This window comes from Mustelus asterias, chromosome 7 (genome assembly GCF_964213995.1).
Source record: "Mustelus asterias chromosome 7, sMusAst1.hap1.1, whole genome shotgun sequence".
NCBI lineage: Eukaryota > Metazoa > Chordata > Chondrichthyes > Carcharhiniformes > Triakidae > Mustelus > Mustelus asterias.
In genome coordinates this window covers 47,194,110-47,213,304 of record NC_135807.1, presented here as the reverse complement: position 1 = coordinate 47,213,304, position 19,195 = coordinate 47,194,110, and the positions used below count along the sequence as shown (strand labels likewise).

Below are 19,195 nucleotides of genomic sequence, written 5' to 3'. Positions count from 1 at the left end.
CAGCTACCACCTCACCAGTGGCACCGCTGTTGAACAGAGCTGACCTGGACAGCGGCTCTCAACCCCTGGGGTCTTCGATCCTGGGAAACACTGTCCAGTTAAGTGCCAGTGGGACACTTGATACGGCAGACCTGCCGAAAAAGAGGCACTATGGGCAGGGGGGCCTCTTGTCAGCTGGTGGGTGAGACTCCTGTCGCCTCCATTAATACTGTCCTTAATCTGCATGTCATTTCACTGGGGAGAAAGGTCAAACAAAGGGACAACAGCTACAGGCAGTTTTACTCAGGGGTGAAATAAAAACAGATTAAACCACCTTGTCATGCATAAACTAAATTCATAAAATGCTTTTGTTATAAAAGTATAGCAAAGACGATCTAAAAAAGGAAATAAGTGAGACAAAGAACGCCAGTACGAGAATAGATCAGCAGCTGATCTGCTCAAATGCATGTAGTGGAAGAAATAAAATCGGTAGGTCACAGGCACAAATTAAGCTGAAAGGGAATGAGACCATAGCTAGTACAGAGATCTGGTTAAAGCTGAGCAAAGTTGGGAGTACAGGGAAAGGCTTACAGAAATACACAGAAAAATTAAAGTTAACCAGACTGGGAAATCTGCATCAAGCAAAAGGATACAACGAAGTAGGAAGTTATACAAAAAGGGATGTGAAAACATTCAAGGAATATCAAAGCTAAAAGTAAAATGTTTTTATAAACATATTACGAAAAAGAGCGGTCAATTGGGACCTGTGCCCATTAAAGGTAGGTGCAGGCGTGACGATAAGGAAACAGCAGACTTGTTAAATGAACATTTTATATCATTTTCAGTGGTAGTGAACATAATACCAGTGGTACAAGGAAACCTAAAAAATAGGGGCTAAGATTAAGCTCGCTTATTGCAGTTTTTGTTCAAGTCAGCCATCAGACCGTTATTGAATTCTCAATTCCTGGTCAGGCTGTGTTAGTTGATCTTAGCTAGGGGAACAGTACAAACACTAAAATCAGCTCCAGCATACTTCTAATTGCATCAGTGAGCCTGAGGGCAAGTGTATGATTGTAGTCAATGCATTCCACGGTGATGCTCTTCGTAGTCAAATAACCAGAAACTCATTGTTTATATTGTACAAGATACCAAAAGATTGCCAATGTGGGACATATTCTACTAAGATTCCGCAATAATATTAAGTAGCGTGGGAGGGGAAAAAAACGAGCAAAAATAAAACCTATCACCTTACACAGGTCATGTCTCCAATCTGGCTATCCAAAAATCAGGGGTGTCAGAAAACTGGATATTTTTAATAAGTTGCTGTGCTCCAATTTTAATTGTTATTAAATGAGTAAAATAACAATATGGTAGGTGCTGCAGTGACGGGGTCACGAAAAAGCATTGGCCAGCAGGATTAAGGAAAATCCCAAGGCTTTTTATACATATATAAAGAGCAAGAGGGTAAGGACAAGGGAGGCCGAATGCCCGTGACCACTGAAGTGCTCCCCCACAGGAAGAGAACAGTCTTGCCTGGTGATTGTCGAGCGGTGTTCATTCATCCATTGAGTGAACACCGCTCGACAATCACCAGGCAAGATTGTTCTCTTCCTGTTGGGGAGCACTTCAGCGGTCACGGGCATTCGGCCTCTGATATTCGGGTAAGTGTTCTCCAAGGCGGCCTTCACGACACACGACGGTGCAGAGTCGCTGAGCAGAAACTGATAGCCAAGTTCTGCACACATGAGGACGGCCTCAACCAGGATATTGGGTTCATGTCACACTATCTGTAATCCCCACAGCTTGCCTGGACCTGCAGAGTCTCACTGGCTGTCCTGTCTGGAGACAATACACATCTCTTTAACCTGTCTTAATGCTCTCTCCACTCACATTGTTTGTACCTTTAAGACTTGATTCGCTGTAAGTATTCGCATTCCAACCATTATTCTGTAAATTGAGTTTGTGTTTTTATATGCTCTGTTTGTGAACAGATTTCCCACTCACCTGAAGAAGGAGCTTAAGGCTCCGAAAGCTTGTGGCTTTTTCTACCAAATAAACCTGTTGGACTTTAACCTGGTGTTGTTAAACATCTTACTGTGTTTACCCCAGTCCAACACCGGCATCTCCACATCATGACTACAGGGGAGGTCCCAGAGGATTGGAGAATAGCCAATGTTGTTCCTTTGTTTAAGAAGGGTAGCAAGAATAATCCAGGTAATTACAGGCCAGTGAGCCTTACATCAGTGGTAGGGAAATTATTGGAGAGGATTCTTCGAGACAGAATTTATTTCCACTTGGAAATAAGGGGACGTATTAGTGAGAGGCAACATGGTTTTGTGAAGAGGAGATCGTGTCTCACTAACTTGATAGAGCTTTTCGAGGAAGCGACGAAGATGATTGATATGGGTAGGGCAGTGGATGTTGTCTACATGGACTTCAATAAGGCCTTTGACAACGTCCCTCATGGCAGACTGGTACAGAAGGTGAAGTATCATGGGATCAGAGGTGAGCTGGCAAGGTGGATACAAAACTGGCACGGTCAAAGAAGACAGAGGATAGCAGTGGAAGGATGCGTTTCTGAATGGAGGGCTGTGACAAGTGGCGTTCCTCAGAGATCAGTGCTGGGACCTTTGCTGTTTGTAATATATATATATATATATATATAAATGATTTGGAGGAAAATGTAACTGGTTTGATTCGTAAGTTTGCAGATGACACAAAGGTTGGTGGATTTGCGGATAGCGATGAGGACCGTCAAAGGATACAGCAGGATATAGATCGGTTGGAGATATGGGCGGAGAGATGGCAGATGGAGTTTAATCTGGACAAATGTGAGGTAATGCATTTTGGAAGGTCTAAGGTAGAAAATATACAGTAAATGGCAGAACCTTTAAGAGTATTGATAGGCAAAGGGTTCTGGGTGTATAGGTACACAAGTCACTGAACGTGGCAATGCAGGTGGACAACGTAGTCAAGAAGGCATACGGCATGCTTGCTCTCATCGGCCAGGGTATTGAGTTTAAAAATTGGCAAGTCATGTTGCAGGTTTACAGAACCTTAGTTAGACCACACTTGGAATATAGTGTTCAATTCTGGTTGCCACACTACCAGAAAGATGTGGAGGTTTTGGAGAGGGTACAGAAAAGATTTACCAGGATGTTGCCTGGTATGGAGGGCATTAGCTATGAAGAGAGGCTGGAGAAACTCTGTCTGTTCTCACTGGAACGACAGAGGTGGAGGGGTGACCTGATAGAAGTCTACAAGATTTTGAAACGCATGGACAGAATGGATAGTCAGAAGCTTTTTCCCCAGAGTGGAAGAGCCAATTACTAGGGGGCACAGGTTTAAGGTGCGAGGGGCAAGGTTTAAAGGAGATGTACGAGGCAGATTTTTTTTACCCAGAGGATGGTGGGTGCCTGGATCTCGCTGCCGGGGGAGGTAGTGGAAGTGGATATGGTAGTGACTTTTAAGGGGCGTCTGGACAAATACATGAATAGGATGGAAATAGAGAAATAGAGAGATATGGTCCCCGGATGTGTAGGGGGTTTTAGTTATATCGGGCAGCATGGTCGGTGCAGGCTTGAAGGGCTGAAGGGCCTGTTCCCGTGCTGTAATTTTCTTTGTTCTTGGACCGCGCAGACTTGTTAATGGCTTCATGTGCTGGCCTTTTTTGCTCACCCTGAATGGCCCTTGACTGCAAGGCAAGTCAGCCAGATAATACCTTATTTCTTTATTATATATTTTTTCAAACTTTAATTTGGTTCCATGTGTTTCCTATTATTTGAGTTAAGGTGTTTTGGTGTTTTCTCCAAAAACCGGCAGAATCCAAATTCCAGCCCAAATCAGTCCAAAGGTTGTGGTATTGAGACACTGTGGGGGTGAATCTTCCTTCTGGAAGATTTCTGCAGACCTGGATTAGCATGGTCTGTGCTGGACGCCGGCCCCAAGCGCAACTCCCAGCGCCGGATTTCCGGCGCCATCAGCTCCCCGTCGGAAATAGGCGCAGAGCTGCATCAGGCATTCAAAGGAGCATTTTAATATAATTTAATTGTAATTAACGGACTTGGGACGAAAGTCTCTGGGCCCACTAGCCTCTCCCACCCCGGATTTCACTCCAGCGGGGTTTACAGCAGCTCCCCACTTGCGGGGAGTTAGCAGCCCAACCCTGCTGGAGTGACCGGTGGGGGGGGGGGGGGGGGTGCTGTGCCCCCTGGACATTGCCCCTTGGGCACTGCCAAGATGCCAGAGTGCCAATGCCCATTGGGCAATGCCAAGGGGGAAGGGCCTAATGGAGGTAGGGCCCCTCGGGGATGGTTGGTGGGCTGGGGGGTTCCCACTGCCACTTTGCACTTGGGCTGAGTGACAGAGGGAGGGAGGCTAGCGATTGAGGAGGGTTTGTTGGGGGGGGCGGGGTTACGGACACGCTTGCAGGACCAGCGCAGCGATCGGGCTCTGGGGAGGAGAGAGCCAGCATTGCCGGGATTGCTGGCCAACAATCGGAAGGCTGGCAGACATGGCCACTGCGCATGCCCCGATCTTGGCGCTGACAGATCAGAACATGCGCAGTGGCCCGCTCAGCACTATGCAGTGGGAATAGTCCCCGCTCACTGATTTTGAGCACGATTCTCACTGGTGCATTCTGCAGTGCACAGAGTGTGGGAGGTTCTTCTCTGAACTCCCACTGAAAAAAACAGCATGAGTTACTCCAGTTTTCACGCAAATTCGACACTTAAAATTTTTTGGGAGAATCCCGGCCTCTATCTATAAGAACTCTAAAGCAAATTCCAAAGGTTATTCCATAAAAGTAGTCAAAACCTAAAGAGAAAAGGCAACCTTGAGTAGGTTGTTGGATGTGGATTGGCCAGAAATCAATGCAGTGAGTTGGAAACTATTCCTTTTTTCAGCTTAGTAGTTACAGGGCATCAACAAGGCAGGGAAAAACCTCAAGGAAGAGCTGCTTAATGGTAATAACATTGAGCTAACACAGCATGGTGGAGGTACACTCCTCTTCACTTGTTTACACCATGCACAGTCCTTTAAAAATTACTTGCTCCTTACCTGAACAAGTCATCAGCAAGATTATCTTCTTTAGCTTGTTGGCTTTGCTCCTAGGTCAAACAAATTACAGAATATATTACTCTGCATGTAATTAAAACACATTCAGATTGAAGAAATATTTAGTGCAAGTTTAACAAATTTACTTTAAGCAGGGCTTTCTGCTTCTATGGTCAACCTGCCATGATTTTTCATGCACTGAAGTGAATTAAAAAAGGGAATTGCAGGCTGGTGAGCACAGAAGGATACCCAGGTCTTTATCACTAATCCACTTTCGTACCTCCACTTCTTGTCTTAACCATTCCTCCATTTCTGAGCACTTTTTGGTTTGATAAGCCTTCAGATCTGTGCCCCCAATAATTTTAGGAAGTTCTTCTGCGCCTGGGTACAAAATCTATAACAACGGAAAATAGTTTCAACAAATAGTTAGCTAAAATAACACAGCCAATCAATGCATAATGTTCAAACATGCATTTAATAAAAGGTCAGTTTTAAAAGATCAGTTGAAAGATGCTGAATGAGAACATTTTCCCATCAGGCAGCACATTCTCCTGTATAGTTGTCATTTAAGCAGGCCACAAGCAATCAGCTACCTTTAAGCACAAAACGTTTCTTTGGACAAAAAACGGGTGGAACTTGAATCACACGGGGACCAATATCCTGGCCGGTAGGTTGGCTAAGGTTACTGGGGAGAATTTAAACTAGATAGGTTGGGGGGAGGGGAGCTAGAAGAGTTGACTAGGATCAAGGAACTAATTGATGGGGTGGAGGATGCAGGGGTAAGGGGAATTACAAAATTAATGGTAGAGGAGAGGGTGCAAGTGAATGAAGGCGGTAATTTAGATAAGGGAGTAGAGGGAGAGGGTGTTCGCGACTCATCAAAGCGAGTCCAGATAAAAGCTGGAATAAGGACACTTTGCCTGAATGCACGAAGCATTCGGAACAAGGTAAATGAGTTGATGGTGCAAATCAGCACGAGTGGGTACGATCTAGTGGCCATTACAGAAACGTGGCTGAAAGGTGACCAGGACTGGGAGATGAATATCCAGGGGTATCAGGCGTTTAGGAAGAATAGACAGGAAGGAAAAGGTGGTGGGGTCGCGCTATTAATAAGAGATAATATCAGGGTAGTACTGAGGGATGACATAGGCTCTGAGGAACAAAACGTGGAATCGTTATGGGTAGAGATGAGGAATAGTAGAGGGAGAAAGACACTAGTAGGTGTGGTATATAGGCCCCCAAATAATAATGTTGAGGTAGGGAGGGCTATAAACAAGCAGATAAGGGATGCGTGTAAAAACGGAACGGCAATAATCATGGGGGACTTCAACATGCACATTGACTGGCAGACTCAAGTCGGTAAGGGTGGAATGGAGGAAGAGTTCTTAGAATGCTGTCGGGATAGTTTCCTTGAATAGCATGTTACGGAACCGACGAGGGAACGAGCTATTTTGGATCTGGTATTGTGTAACGAGGTAGGTAGAATTAAGGATCTTATTGTGAAGGACCCTCTTGGGTCTAGTGACCACAATATGGTCGAATTTCTGATTCAGATGGAAGAGGAGAAAGTTTGGTCCCAAACCAGTGTCCTCTGTTTGAACAGAGGGAAATATGATAGGATGAGGGATGAATTGGCTAAGGTAGACTGGGAGAGCAGGCTGGCAGGTAGGATAGCTGAGGAACAGTGGAGGATTTTTAAGGAGATCCTTTTCAGTTCTCAGCAAAAATATATTCCAGCAAAAAACAAGGATTGTAAGAAAAGGGAGAACCAGCCGTGGATAACGAAGGAAATAAAGGAGAGTATTAAAATAAAAACAGCTGCGTACAGAGTGGCCAAAAATAGTGGAGAAACAAGTGATTGGGAAAAATTTAAGAAACAACAAAGAGAGACTAAGAAAGCGATAAAGAAAGGAAGGATAGACTATGAAGCTAGGCTAGCAATTAATATAAAAAATGATAGTAAAAGTTTTTATAAATATATAAAAAGGAATAGAGTGGCTAGAGTGAATGTTGGACCCTTGGAGGACGAGAGGGGGGAGTTAATAGTGGGAAATGAGGATATGGCTGAGTCTTTAAATAAGTTTTTTGTGTCGGTCTTCACGGTGGAGGACACAAATAGTTTGCCAAATATTAACGATAGAGGGTTGGCAGCAGGAGAAATACTTAATACAATTAATGTTACCAGAGAGGCAGTGCTGGGTAGACTAATGGGACTGAAGGTGGATAAGTCCCCGGGTCCGGATGGAATGCATCCCAGGGTATTGAAAGAAATGTCAGAGGTAATAGTGGATGCGTTAGTGATTATTTATCAAAACTCGTTGCATTCTGGGGTAGTGCCGGTTGATTGGAAAACGGCTAATGTTACGCCGCTGTTTAAAAAAGGAAGGAGACAAAAGGCGGGTAACTATAGGCCGGTCAGCTTAACGTCTGTAGTAGGGAAAATGCTGGAATCCATTATTAAAGAGGAGATAGCAGGGCATCTGGATAGAAATGGTTCGATCAATCAGACGCAGCATGGATTCATGAGGGGAAAGTCGTGCTTGACGAACATGTTTGATTTTTATGAAGATGTGACTAGGGCGGTTGATGGAGGAGAACCGGTGGATGCGGTGTTTTTGGATTTCCAAAAGGCGTTTGATAAGGTGCCCCATAAAAGGCTACTGAAGAAGATTAGGGCACACGGAGTTGGGGGTAGTGTGTTAAAGTGGATTGGGGACTGGCTATCCGACAGGAAGCAAAGAGTCGGAATAAATGGGTGTTTTTCCGGTTGGAGGAAGGTAACTAGTGGCGTGCCGCAGGGATCGGTACTCGGGCCGCAACTATTTACCATTTATATAGATGATCTGGAGGAGGGGACGGAGTGTAGGGTAACGAAGTTTGCAGACGACACAAAGATAAGTGGAAAAGTGAATCGTGTGGAGGACGGAGAAGATCTGCAGAGAGATTTGGACAGGCTGAGTGAGTGGGCGAGGATATGGCAAATGGAGTATAACGTTGAGAAATGCGAGGTTATACACTTTGGAGGAAATAATAACAAATGGGATTACTATCTCAATGGAAACAAATTAAAACATGCTACCGTGCAAAGGGACCTGGGGGTCCTTGTGCATGAGACGCAAAATCCCAGTCTGCAGGTACAACAGGTGATCAAGAAGGCAAATGGGATGTTGGCCTATATTGCGAAGGGGATAGAATATAAAAGCAGGGATGTCTTGATGCACCTGTACAGGGCATTGGTGAGGCCGCAGCTGGAATACTGTGTGCAGTATTGGTCCCCTTATATGAGGAAGGATATATTGGCATTGGAGGGAGTGCAGAGAAGGTTCACCAGGTTGATACCGGAGATGAGGGGTTTGGATTATGAGGAGAGGCTGAGGAGATTGGGTTTGTACTCGTTGGAGTTTAGAAGGATGAGGGGGGATCTTATGGAGACTTATAAGATAATGCGGGGGCTGGATAGGGTGGAGGCGGAGAGATTCTTTCCACTTAGTAAGGAAGTTAAAACTAGAGGACACAGCCTCAAAATAAAGGGGGGTCGGTTTAAGACAGAGTTGAGGAGGAACTTCTTCTCCCAGAGGGTGGTGAATCTCTGGAATTCTCTGCCCACTGAGGTGGTGGAGGCTACCTCGCTGAATATGTTTAAAGCGAGGATGGATGGATTCCTGATCGGTAAGGGAATTAAGGGTTATGGGGATCAGGCGGGTAAGTGGTACTGATCCACGTCAGATCAGCCATGATCTTATTGAATGGCGGGGCAGGCTCGAGGGGCTAGATGGCCTACTCCTGCTCCTATTTCTTATGTTCTTATTTCATTCCCCTCTATCCATAAGTCTCTGTGTAACATTTCCCTACATGACATAGGCTGTATCTTGCTGCGGTGGGAGATCGCTCAACATTTTTCTGCACTCTTCAACTCAAAAAGCTGCTCACAGGAGACCAGCACTTTTTTGCCACACGTCGTGTCACCAGCCGTTTCTACCATAGCTCAGCCAGTGCATCTTCTCGAGAAAGGCACTCACCAGAAGCAGCTGGCTCAGCACTATACTGATGGCACATAACCCGGCTCTGGAATTCCTAAGTTGAACTGGGAACACCCATTGAATGAATTCCTGCCTCACTCTGATGGTCAAGATTTTATGTGGGGGAAAGTGTAATATTGCAGAGACAGGATTCCCTCCAGGTTCCAGCCCACCCTGACCTTGCAGCGATCTTACGCTGTGGCGGGCAAGACCTCAGGCAGGAAGCCATCCCTTGCCCCACTAGAGGCCCTTAAGTGGCCAATTAATGGGTAATTTAGGGCTATTTTTGACCCAGCCTCAAATGATTGAAGCTCTGTAGAGGGAACCCAGAAAGTTTGATCTTGGGAAGGGGGAGGTGGGGTGTGTGCGCCTCCATCAGAAGTCACCTTTTGAGTGGGGCCCCCTCCCTTTAACACCTGGTGACCTCTGGACCACCCTCTCTTATCTGGCCTACTCTCCAAGACCCCAGTTTGTCCTACTCAAAATCTCCCCAGGCCTTCCTTTCTCTCCATGTCCTACGGCCCCTTGCACTTACCTCTGTTCCTGGGACTTAGTCTCAGGCAGCTCCAAACATTTCCTCTATTGGCCACTGCAGTTTGTGGCACTACATGGACTGGAGATTTGCTAGCCAATCAGAAAGGCCCCAAGATGGGCCTTTCTCCTGAATGAGGGGCAGATGTCCAACCTATTGTCAACGCTTATTAGAGCGTAAAATGGGAGTGCAGCAGTCAAGCGCCAGTGGGGTTGTGTTCCCTGGCAACTCTTCAGTTGGTGGGGGCCAAGCCCTTGCCAGCCTAAAAATTCAGGCCTGTGAAAATCAAGTACTGAGCTGCAAGATGCATCTTGGACCAGTGTTATACAGTCAGGCATCCAGCTTGCAGGCAAGTTGATTTTAAAAATCTTATATTTTTCCGTTGTAAAATGCCCAAACATGCCTGACATGGAGGTGCTGTGCTGAGTTCCTAGATTTGGCAGGGAGGGTTTCTGCATCCTCACAGGAGGCCAGAGCATTAGGTGACCTGTCCAAACAAGGTCTGGGGCAGCAGTGAAAGTGTCGCTGGTCTGCAGCACAACAGAGAGATGGAGACAAGTCTGCAGAGAGGAGAAATTCTATGCTATATCCTCTGTCAAAGGAGCCAGACTTCTCCATGCTCGACAGTGACAGGAGACTGTCTAGATGGCTAGCCAATAAACCAAGCATCGCGGTGTTCGTGCCATCAGCATCTTTCTGTATGCCGACCTATTGAGGTCATGAGATGAGACCTCAGCAACAGAACTAATCTACAGTTTTGCCTTCCCGTGAGCTAAGAAACAAACCACCAATTTGCATTGTTAGAATGCAAACTCCCTTCTTAATAACACTAGTGTTTCTGCAACGCATCACATCAACTGCAGCAGTTCAAGAAGGCAGAACACCACCACCTTCTCAGGGGCAGTTAGGGATGGGCAATAAAAGCTGACCTAGCCAATGATGTCCGCCTCCTATCAACAAACTTTAAAAAAGGTGCAGCCCACTCATGCCCGATGACTCACCATTTCCCAAATCTATACAAGCATCCGTGTTATGTGAAATGCTCGTATCTGAACTGGTGGCTGAGAGCACCAGGTCAAATTACATCTCTATCAGTGCTTTGCTGTTCTCACTTCCTTCTTGGGCCATCGTAGCTGGGCAGGTGGGAGTTTTTAAGTTACTTGAATGCGGAAAATCAGAAGGGAAAGAGATTTGGGGTGGGAAGCAAGATGTCCATGGTCACACCATCAGCAGATCTCAGAGTGAGAGTGAGTTGGGAGTTGAGAAGAGATGCAAGGTAAGAGTACCATTACCCTCAATTTTCTCAGTGAGACCTGCTGTCACAACCAGCCCCACCATCTCTTTCAGCGAGATCAGAGGTGCAGGTACCTTGTCCCCCACCAGCTCTGTTATATTGTGCACCACTCTTCCCTGCAGGAGGGGGCAAAATTTCAATTACTGTAAATTTGGGTGCTAGGCCTGCCAAGGCTAAAAAGCTGGAGGTCTGTGAAGCCAGTGAAAGGTGTGTGTGTATCTTGCAGCATTGGTAGTTGAGGGTGAGGCAGATGTTAGGAATGGGTCCAGAGTTCCAGGGAGTATTGATTGATGATGGTGAGGTTCTGGTGCATTAAGCAGCACGAGAGGCGGGTGTTGAGGTGGGTGTACCTACACCTCGGTGACTGCTGTGAATAAAGAGGACAGCTCTCTGCCACCTTCTCAAGGTCATCGAGGATCAGGCATTAAATGCTGGCCTAGCCAGCGATGTCCATATCCCGTAAATGAAAAAAAAGATGTCACGCGAAGATGTAGTCACTGAATTTAACCACCTGTGCGAGGTCATTAGACATGTTGCATTGGTGCCAGGTCCTTAGGGCCTGATGCTGGGAACTGATCTCCCTAATCACCTGCTCCCAATTCCTTCCGGGGTGGCTCTTCAATGCCTCCTGGACTTCCCTAACCCTGTCATTTCTCCTCCGGCTCACTGCCTCCAATGCAGCATATGTCATTCTTGACCTCTCTCTCTATTCTGTGTTTCATTTCCCTCTTTTAGATTCCAGCTATTCCATGCAGCTTCCCTTTAAGGAGAGATGGTTGCATAGTGATCATACCACTAGACTAAGAATCCAGAGGCACAGCTAATGCTCCGGGGACAGGATTTAAGTCCCACCACGGCAGTTGATGGAATTTAAATTCAATTAATAAATCTGGAAATGAAACGCTAGCCTCGGTAATGGTGACCATGAAACCATCGATAATTGGTGAAAAACCCATCCGATTCATTACTGTCCTTTACAGAAGGAAAGCTGCCATTCTTACCTGGTCTGGCCCACATGTGACTCCAGATCCACTTTTAACTGACTCTTAATTCAAGGTCAATTAGGCATGGGCAACAAATGCTTGTCTTGCCAGCAATTCCTGCATCCCATGAAAGGTTAAGACTGAAATCTTCCGGCTGTTCCCGCAAGGGGTACAAATGATGGGAAAACCTGTTGACAAGACAGGATTGGAAAACCCACCTCCACTTCTGCAAAACGTGCTGTGGTGGGGCTCAGAAAATCTCAACCGACGTAAAAGGTCAGACCGCATTTAAGAGCAAGCTCTGAAGATATGCAACTCAGCTCATTGCTTAATCCCTGAATTTACTGGTGGATTTACAAATTACAACGGCATCCTGGCAACCAACATTGATTTTCATGCAAAAAGCATAGATTAAAACACCAAAAACTAGTGAAAAAGTGAAAGTAGAGCATAATATGTTAACCTTTTTAAATTTTTTAAAGTTCTTCAATTGGCTCTCCTCTGCACTTGACGCAGGTATTCTCCCTCTTCCAGGTTGGCTGACAACAAGTGACTTGAACACAGTTAACAGAAGTCTGCTTGGAAGAGCCTCGTTATTTTCAGATTCATGCAGTAATTCCAAATGCTACAAAGCAAAGATGTTAGCATAATTATCACAGGAAATGCTGATTCAATTGCTCATTTGTTCACTGAGTTGATCACCCTGTCAAGTCCTTTCAGCGTTTCAATGAAATCATCTCATTGATCTAAATTCAAGAGACTTTAGGCCCATTCTACTCGATAACTCTTCATAAAACTCTCTTAACCTAGAATCAACCTAGTGAACCTATGTAGCGCCCTTCTAAGGCACGTACATGCCTCCTTGGGTAAGGAGATGAAAACTGCACACAATAATCCAGTTCTACTCTCAGCAAAGCCCAGTATAATTGCAACAAAACTTCCTTGCTCTTTTAAAAAAAAAGACACAGGCCCCGCCCCTATTCTGGCCCCACCCATTGGCACTGCCAGGGTGCCCAGTGAACACTGCCAGGCTGACAGTGCCAGGGTGTCATGCTGGCGCTGCCAGGGTCCCAAACAGGCACTGCTCCCACCCCCAACCTCCAGGGGGGCTTCAATGGCACCCAGTCCTCCTGGCAAGGCCACTGCATCAGGTCCCTGTTGATGGAGGCCATATGTGGTCCTCGCCGGCAAATGCCGTTAAGGCAAGTGAGCCCGGACGATTCCATCCCAGGTTCACTAATTATATTTAAATGTTGATTTAAATGTTTAAATCAGCCTCGCACCCTCACAGCGGAAATGTGGGGCCAGTAAGATAACGAGAGGAGAGAAACCGACATGAACACTGATTTGACAGTGCTCAGGCAAAAACTAATTTGAGAGAGATGGGTACTAGAATTTTAAAAATTCTAAACTATTTAACAATTAAGTGAAATGTTATATTTATCCACGTAGACATTCTTCTTCTGTACCATTTCACAATAGATGGAAATTCATTTATGACATATTAAATAAACAATTTCAAAGTCTAGGCTTGTCATTCAACAATCATAGAAATCATAGAAACCCTACAGTGCAGAAAGAGGCCATTTGGCCCATCGAGTCTGCACCGACCACAATCCCATCCAGGCCCTACTCCCATATCCCTACATACTTACCCGCTAATCCCTCTAATCTACGCATCTCAGGACACTAAGGGTCAATTTTAGCATGGCCAATCGACCTAACCCGCACATCTTTGGACTGTGGGAGGAAACCGGAGCACCCGGAGGAAACCCACGCAGACACGAGGAGAATGTGCAAACTCCACACAGACAGTGACCCAAGCCAGGAATCGAACCCAGGTCCCTGGAGCTGTGAAGCAGCAGTGCTAACCACTGTACTACCGTGCCGCCCTTAATCACAGAAAACTTTCCAGTTCCTGACATAGACTATAAAGTATGAACTTCACACTGGGACAACACAAGGTACCAAGCAAATCTGCCCTATTCCAGTTAATTTAGTTTAAAACCTGAGTATTTTTTAAATAGAAAATTTCCATGCACACGATTGGCCTCAGAATTAACGTGGACATTTTTTCTATTGCAGTCAAACTAGGGAACTAAGAATTAATATCACATAACCCAGGCATTAACCCATCCTGGATTAAGATCATTGCTTATTTTAGACTGACCACAATATAAGTGATCTTATAGAAAAGGGTAATCTAGATTGCTACTTAACTCGAAGGTGCAGAACCAAGTCTGATAATAATGAATCATAAATTCTTTTAGTAATGATTTAATACAGTTGGATTTACAATGGTGGGAAATACTTACATTACTTGACTCCTTATTAAGAGCTGCAGGTAATTCGTGCTTAATATCGGATTCCTGTTTTATTCGTGATGTCTTTGCATGTTTGGATACAAAGAAAAACAAGATACATTTACATTCCATAATTCCCACTCAATTATTAACATACCCCAAAATTTACCTTTTATGCAAACTGCATTGTAAATCTAGGGACCAAGGATATAGTTTTAATCATGGTTACATTTCTCTAAACAAATGTTATAAGTAGCAAAGATAGGACCAGTTGCTGAACAAATTTAACAAGAGTTGGTGGAGCAAAGCTTTTAACAATACCACGCACACATGGCATGCAATACAATTTTTTTCTTATGCATAATGGTCATCTGCATTATGACTGGAAAACTGACTAATCTGCATGGAATCTGTGAGCAAAAATGTTACGCCTGAAGTTTTATTACAAGTAATGTTCTAAAATAATATTCTCAAAATCCCAAATGTAGGCAAAACGCTGAGCAAAGATTAAAACAAATCAAATCAATACATTTTTTAAAAAACAATTAGATTTTCCCATCCCAATCTTACTCTGCCAAAGATCAAAACATTGGCATGGTAGAATTGGTAGGATTGATCTTCATTACCGACCAAAAAAATCCATAAAAAATACAACTCAAATGAGCTCCCCTGATAACTCAGTTAGCAAAGACAAAATGGTGAGATTTGCTCATGATCGATTTGTGGTCAATGCCAAATTAGCTGATCTCAACAAGGCTGGCAGTATGATGACTACCACTGGTCCTTGCTCCTCTGCTTTGGGAAGAGGAAAATTACCCAATGTTCCAACTTCTGATCACTATTTGGGACACATCAGGCAAAGACTCACAAAACCTTCAGAGAGGACCAAAAACTAAAAGAAATATGTAAATGTCGCCACAGTCCCAGATGACCATAGGTCACTCTCCCCTCTGTGAGGGAGCTGACTGGTGGTGGATATAACCTGAGGGTCACCACACCTCAGGCAAGGGGCAAGGTTGAAAAGACGAGCCTATACTTTTAAATTTAAACATATAACGGCTGGTGATCCTCTAATATTGGAGGATTGGCTGCAATCATTTCAAACATAATCACAGGTGGTTAGATTTAAGGAACAGCTATTTTGTCTTATAAAACTTGCATTTATAAAGTGTCAGTCTTGTGTTTGCGAACATTAGTCTATGTACACAAAAGATAAAACCATCAATTTAGAAAACATTACTCACAGATGCTTTAACTCCACTTTCTGATACAGCCTCATCTTCTTCATTGAAAGATAAAACCTCAGATTCTACCTTTCTCTTTTTATTCACTCCCAGCTGTTCATCCCTGGAGAGGATCATGTCATCTTTCAAATTTTCGTCTTCTGGGTCTTTTCTTTTTCGTACTGCCTTTTCACGAACAAACTCTGTTTTCGCAGAGCCCCGACTGCTGAATGTTTCTTCTTCACCAATTTGGCCAGGTCTTTCTTTTAAACTCTCAGCAAAGGCTCCAGTTTGATGGTTTGCAGACAAACATTCAGAATCTGTGCCCTGGCCAGTGACCTTGGAGCCTTTCTTTTCCAATGAAGAATCTGTGGTATACAATTGACGATCAGTGGGTAGATTTGGCTCCGCTGTTCTTGCAAATTTAGCCTGGGACGATTCAGTCTCCTCTCTTTCCCTGTTCATTTTTTGGAGAGGAAAAAAAAAAATCAATTTTAATACTTTTAATTTCAGTTCTATTCTTCCCTAAATGCAATTCTGGTAAAAGTAGGAACTGAAGAATACAAGAGATTAAGATAATAACATGCTATTTTTTTGGAATTTAGGATTGCCAGGTTGATTGTATAAGTCTTTTTGGACCTATATTCCTGGTTGATTTCAACTTTTAGGAAATATGTTGCAAACTGAACATGATAAAGCAACTTCCTAAAAAATATTTTGAACATTCACCTTTTTCTTCCCACTGGCTGAAAGAAGTCAACGATAGATTGCTTCTGTGAACAGATGCTGCCTTTCTTTTCAACATTTTGGAGTGTTTTTGCTGTGGATGGCTTTTTATCAACAGTGATGATTGTTTGGCTCTCTTTGCTCTTCAATTTCTGCCATTCATCTGTTGGAAGAAACGGTCTCTTACAGGAAGTTTCCTTCACCAACGAAGTATCCTGTGAAACCTCTTTGCTTTCCTTTTCAGGTGTTTCTTTTATCACTTGCGTGCTATTCGTGTTCATTCTGTAACAAGATTTGATAATGTTTCATGCAAGCTTCAGCTGTGAACAATTAAATTACCAAATTACTTTGATATTAAATTGAACATTTTCCCGATTTATAGTTACTCAGTAGATGCCACTATCAGTCACAGCCAAAAAACTTGAAATGCGAAAAAGGAAATAGCGTACTTAACAAAACATCTCTCTGATTTGTACATTGTTAATGGAGTGTGCCACGCATTGAGCTATAGATTTAATGCCACTGCATGCTGGCATACTAATATTGTGCCACACTTGTAGAAGCATTGTCATGGTTAATGCAGCTGAACAAATCAAGGAAAAGTGTGATGGTGGAGGAGAGAAAAAAATAAGGATATTTCTATTCAACTTGCAGTGGCCAAGTCTTGGCTAGCAATTCTCTGAACACAAGTTATCAACATTATCATCCACTAGGCTCCTCATGGCTGATGAGGGCAGGGAGTGAAATGAGGAAACTAAGGAAAGAGGCAGAGGAGCAGGCTTGTTTGGGGGAGCAGGAAGGAAGGTGGTAGAAATGAGATTACAGACTGAAGAAGGGAAATCTACATCAGGGGGGCATAATGTACTGAGACATTAATGGGAGAAGAAATGCAACAAGGAATCCAGTCAAAGGTGCAAGGAAAGCTACTACAAGAGGAAATAAAAGCTGCACTTGTGAAGGGTATCTTCAAATAGTAAAGACTGGGTTGGGAGTGGGGAGGGGGCAGCATCTTGTATTCAACATTACATTAAGTACCACCTAATTGTGAATAATTGGTCAAATAACATTACACTTACAGCACCACCTATTGCCAAATGACCTTTATATTTATTTATATATGGGGATGTGCGCACAGTAAAAAAAAAGATGTTTGTATTCAATATAATTTGTTTGATGCATTTTGTATACTTATAAAAAAATACTTTTAATAAAACTTAATCTATAAAATTAAGGTTCGGTTGCCAAGGTGGAGTAGTATTGTTATATTGATGTGTGTCGCATCTGTACTGATCTCGTGGCTTGACTCCAGGATCTTCGCTCTTGCTGCTTCATTGCCGATTCCTCAGATCAACCACACTAACATTCACACTCATTACACAACCCCACTGTACCCAAGGATCACTTTGCTCTCCACTCTCCTGCCCATGGATCAATTGGAAAACCTCCATTGTCTCAGCTTATACTTTATGGCTCAAAGAGCTCCTGAATCAATCCCTTTTTCACTAATGACTTCAAAACTGGACATTGGTTTGCGATGAATCTGGCAAAGAGTCTCACCCACTGACTTTGCATATCAGTAAACTGTAGCCATGTGTCTGCATTTTTCTAGTATTATCAAGAGGGAACTTTACTTGAGGTACTTGCAAATGGGAATACCTGATGCCAACACCAAAATACACTTCTTCCTCCACAATAATCTCTCTACCTCAAACATTTTCAATGAGAAAAAACAATTTAGAACAGTTTGAGAAACCTAGCCCAATCTTTTCCCACAATGATGGGATCCGATTAAGATGATTCTGGCTAGGGGGCTGCAGCTATCAGGAGGACAGGGGGTCTGGAGGTTGGGGGTAGAAAAAGAATAAAGGTAAATATCATATTGTTGACATAAATGTATGACTCAAAATAGTGAGACATGAGGTAAGGTTTATGCTCAGTAAATGCCTGCCATTAAGATTTTTAAAATATAACAATTTGTATTTATATAGCACCTTTAATAAAGTAAAGCAACGGGAGTATTAGCAAATAAAATCTGACACTCAGTCACATCATGAGTTAAAATTGTGATTATTAAGGAGCATCTTAAAGGAGAAAATAGAAACAGAGATGCAGAGAGATTTTTGGGAGGCAAATACAGAGCTGTGGGCTTCATTAGCTGAAGGCATGGCCACCAATGGTGAAGCAATTAAATCATGGATGCCAGACTCAGAGGAGAGTAGTCATCTTTGAAATGTAAAGTTGGAGAAGGTTGCAGGATAGGGAGGGAAGAGTCCATGGAGACATTTGCAAAGGATGCACATTTTAAAATTGAGGCGCTGGTAAAAATAGAATTGGTGAAATATTTCCTCAAATAGCAGTTTGCAATGTTTCAAGTCCCACATTCAATAGGAACCTTTCACCCACTCTACACAACCACGTTTTCTGAGAAAACCAATGTCTTGGTATCTTGCCATACATCAAGCATAATGAATGTTACCAATATCAGAGTGGTGTTGAATTCATGCAGCCAGCTACTCACCCTGATATTGTCTCTGTAGAATTGACACAAGGGTGTTCTCCCCACTGAAGGCAGCTACGGCAAGTCAAAGGCCACAAAGAGGAAAATACAACAATAATTTTTTTCTGCATTCAAGATAAATATTTTGCATGGTTGCCTGTTCAATTACAGCTACTTTGTAAATGTAAACGTGATGCTAATTAATTGAATTTGCAGTGAATCAATAAGGTTTAATTCTAGTCATTATTCAGCCAATTAATAATCTTTATCTGCATAATAACTCAAAAATAATTCTCTCCTCTATTTACTGGGGAACGGGCTTTAATTTTTGATAGACCATTATTATAGACTAATACACGCTTAATTTCTGTATTTCTTTTACTTTTTCCAAATAATGGACAGCAGTTCAGATTACAGATAGAAATGAACCCAACTCACTACGTATCTTCCTTTTCGTTGCATGGTCTAACCTTTCTCAGTATAAAACATTTTCTCAGTCTTTACCATCACAAACAGTATGCGCAAGGTTGACTGGCATAGGAGACCCTACAATAGGACAACTGCGCCATCTAGTGTTCACTTCA

At 43.4% G+C, this 19,195-nt stretch overlaps 1 protein-coding gene across 3 annotated transcripts in view; it reads right to left on the bottom strand.

Annotated features, from left to right (window-relative positions):
* Window positions 1-19,195, bottom strand: part of nbn (nibrin) — a 55,738-nt gene that overhangs the window by 11,650 nt on the left and 24,893 nt on the right. For 2 of the 3 annotated variants that reach the window (XM_078216015.1, XM_078216017.1), the window contains exons 10-16: window positions 18,633-18,686; window positions 16,118-16,396; window positions 15,410-15,845; window positions 14,178-14,249; window positions 12,326-12,487; window positions 5,315-5,428; window positions 5,038-5,087 (exon numbers count right to left, since the gene is read on the bottom strand). In XM_078216015.1, the coding sequence (XP_078072141.1) occupies window positions 5,038-5,087; window positions 5,315-5,428; window positions 12,326-12,487; window positions 14,178-14,249; window positions 15,410-15,845; window positions 16,118-16,396; window positions 18,633-18,686 (1,167 nt within the window). The remainder of the gene's footprint in view (window positions 1-5,037; window positions 5,088-5,314; window positions 5,429-12,325; window positions 12,488-14,177; window positions 14,250-15,409; window positions 15,846-16,117; window positions 16,397-18,632; window positions 18,687-19,195) is intronic. The other variant, XM_078216016.1, reaches the window with a different exon arrangement.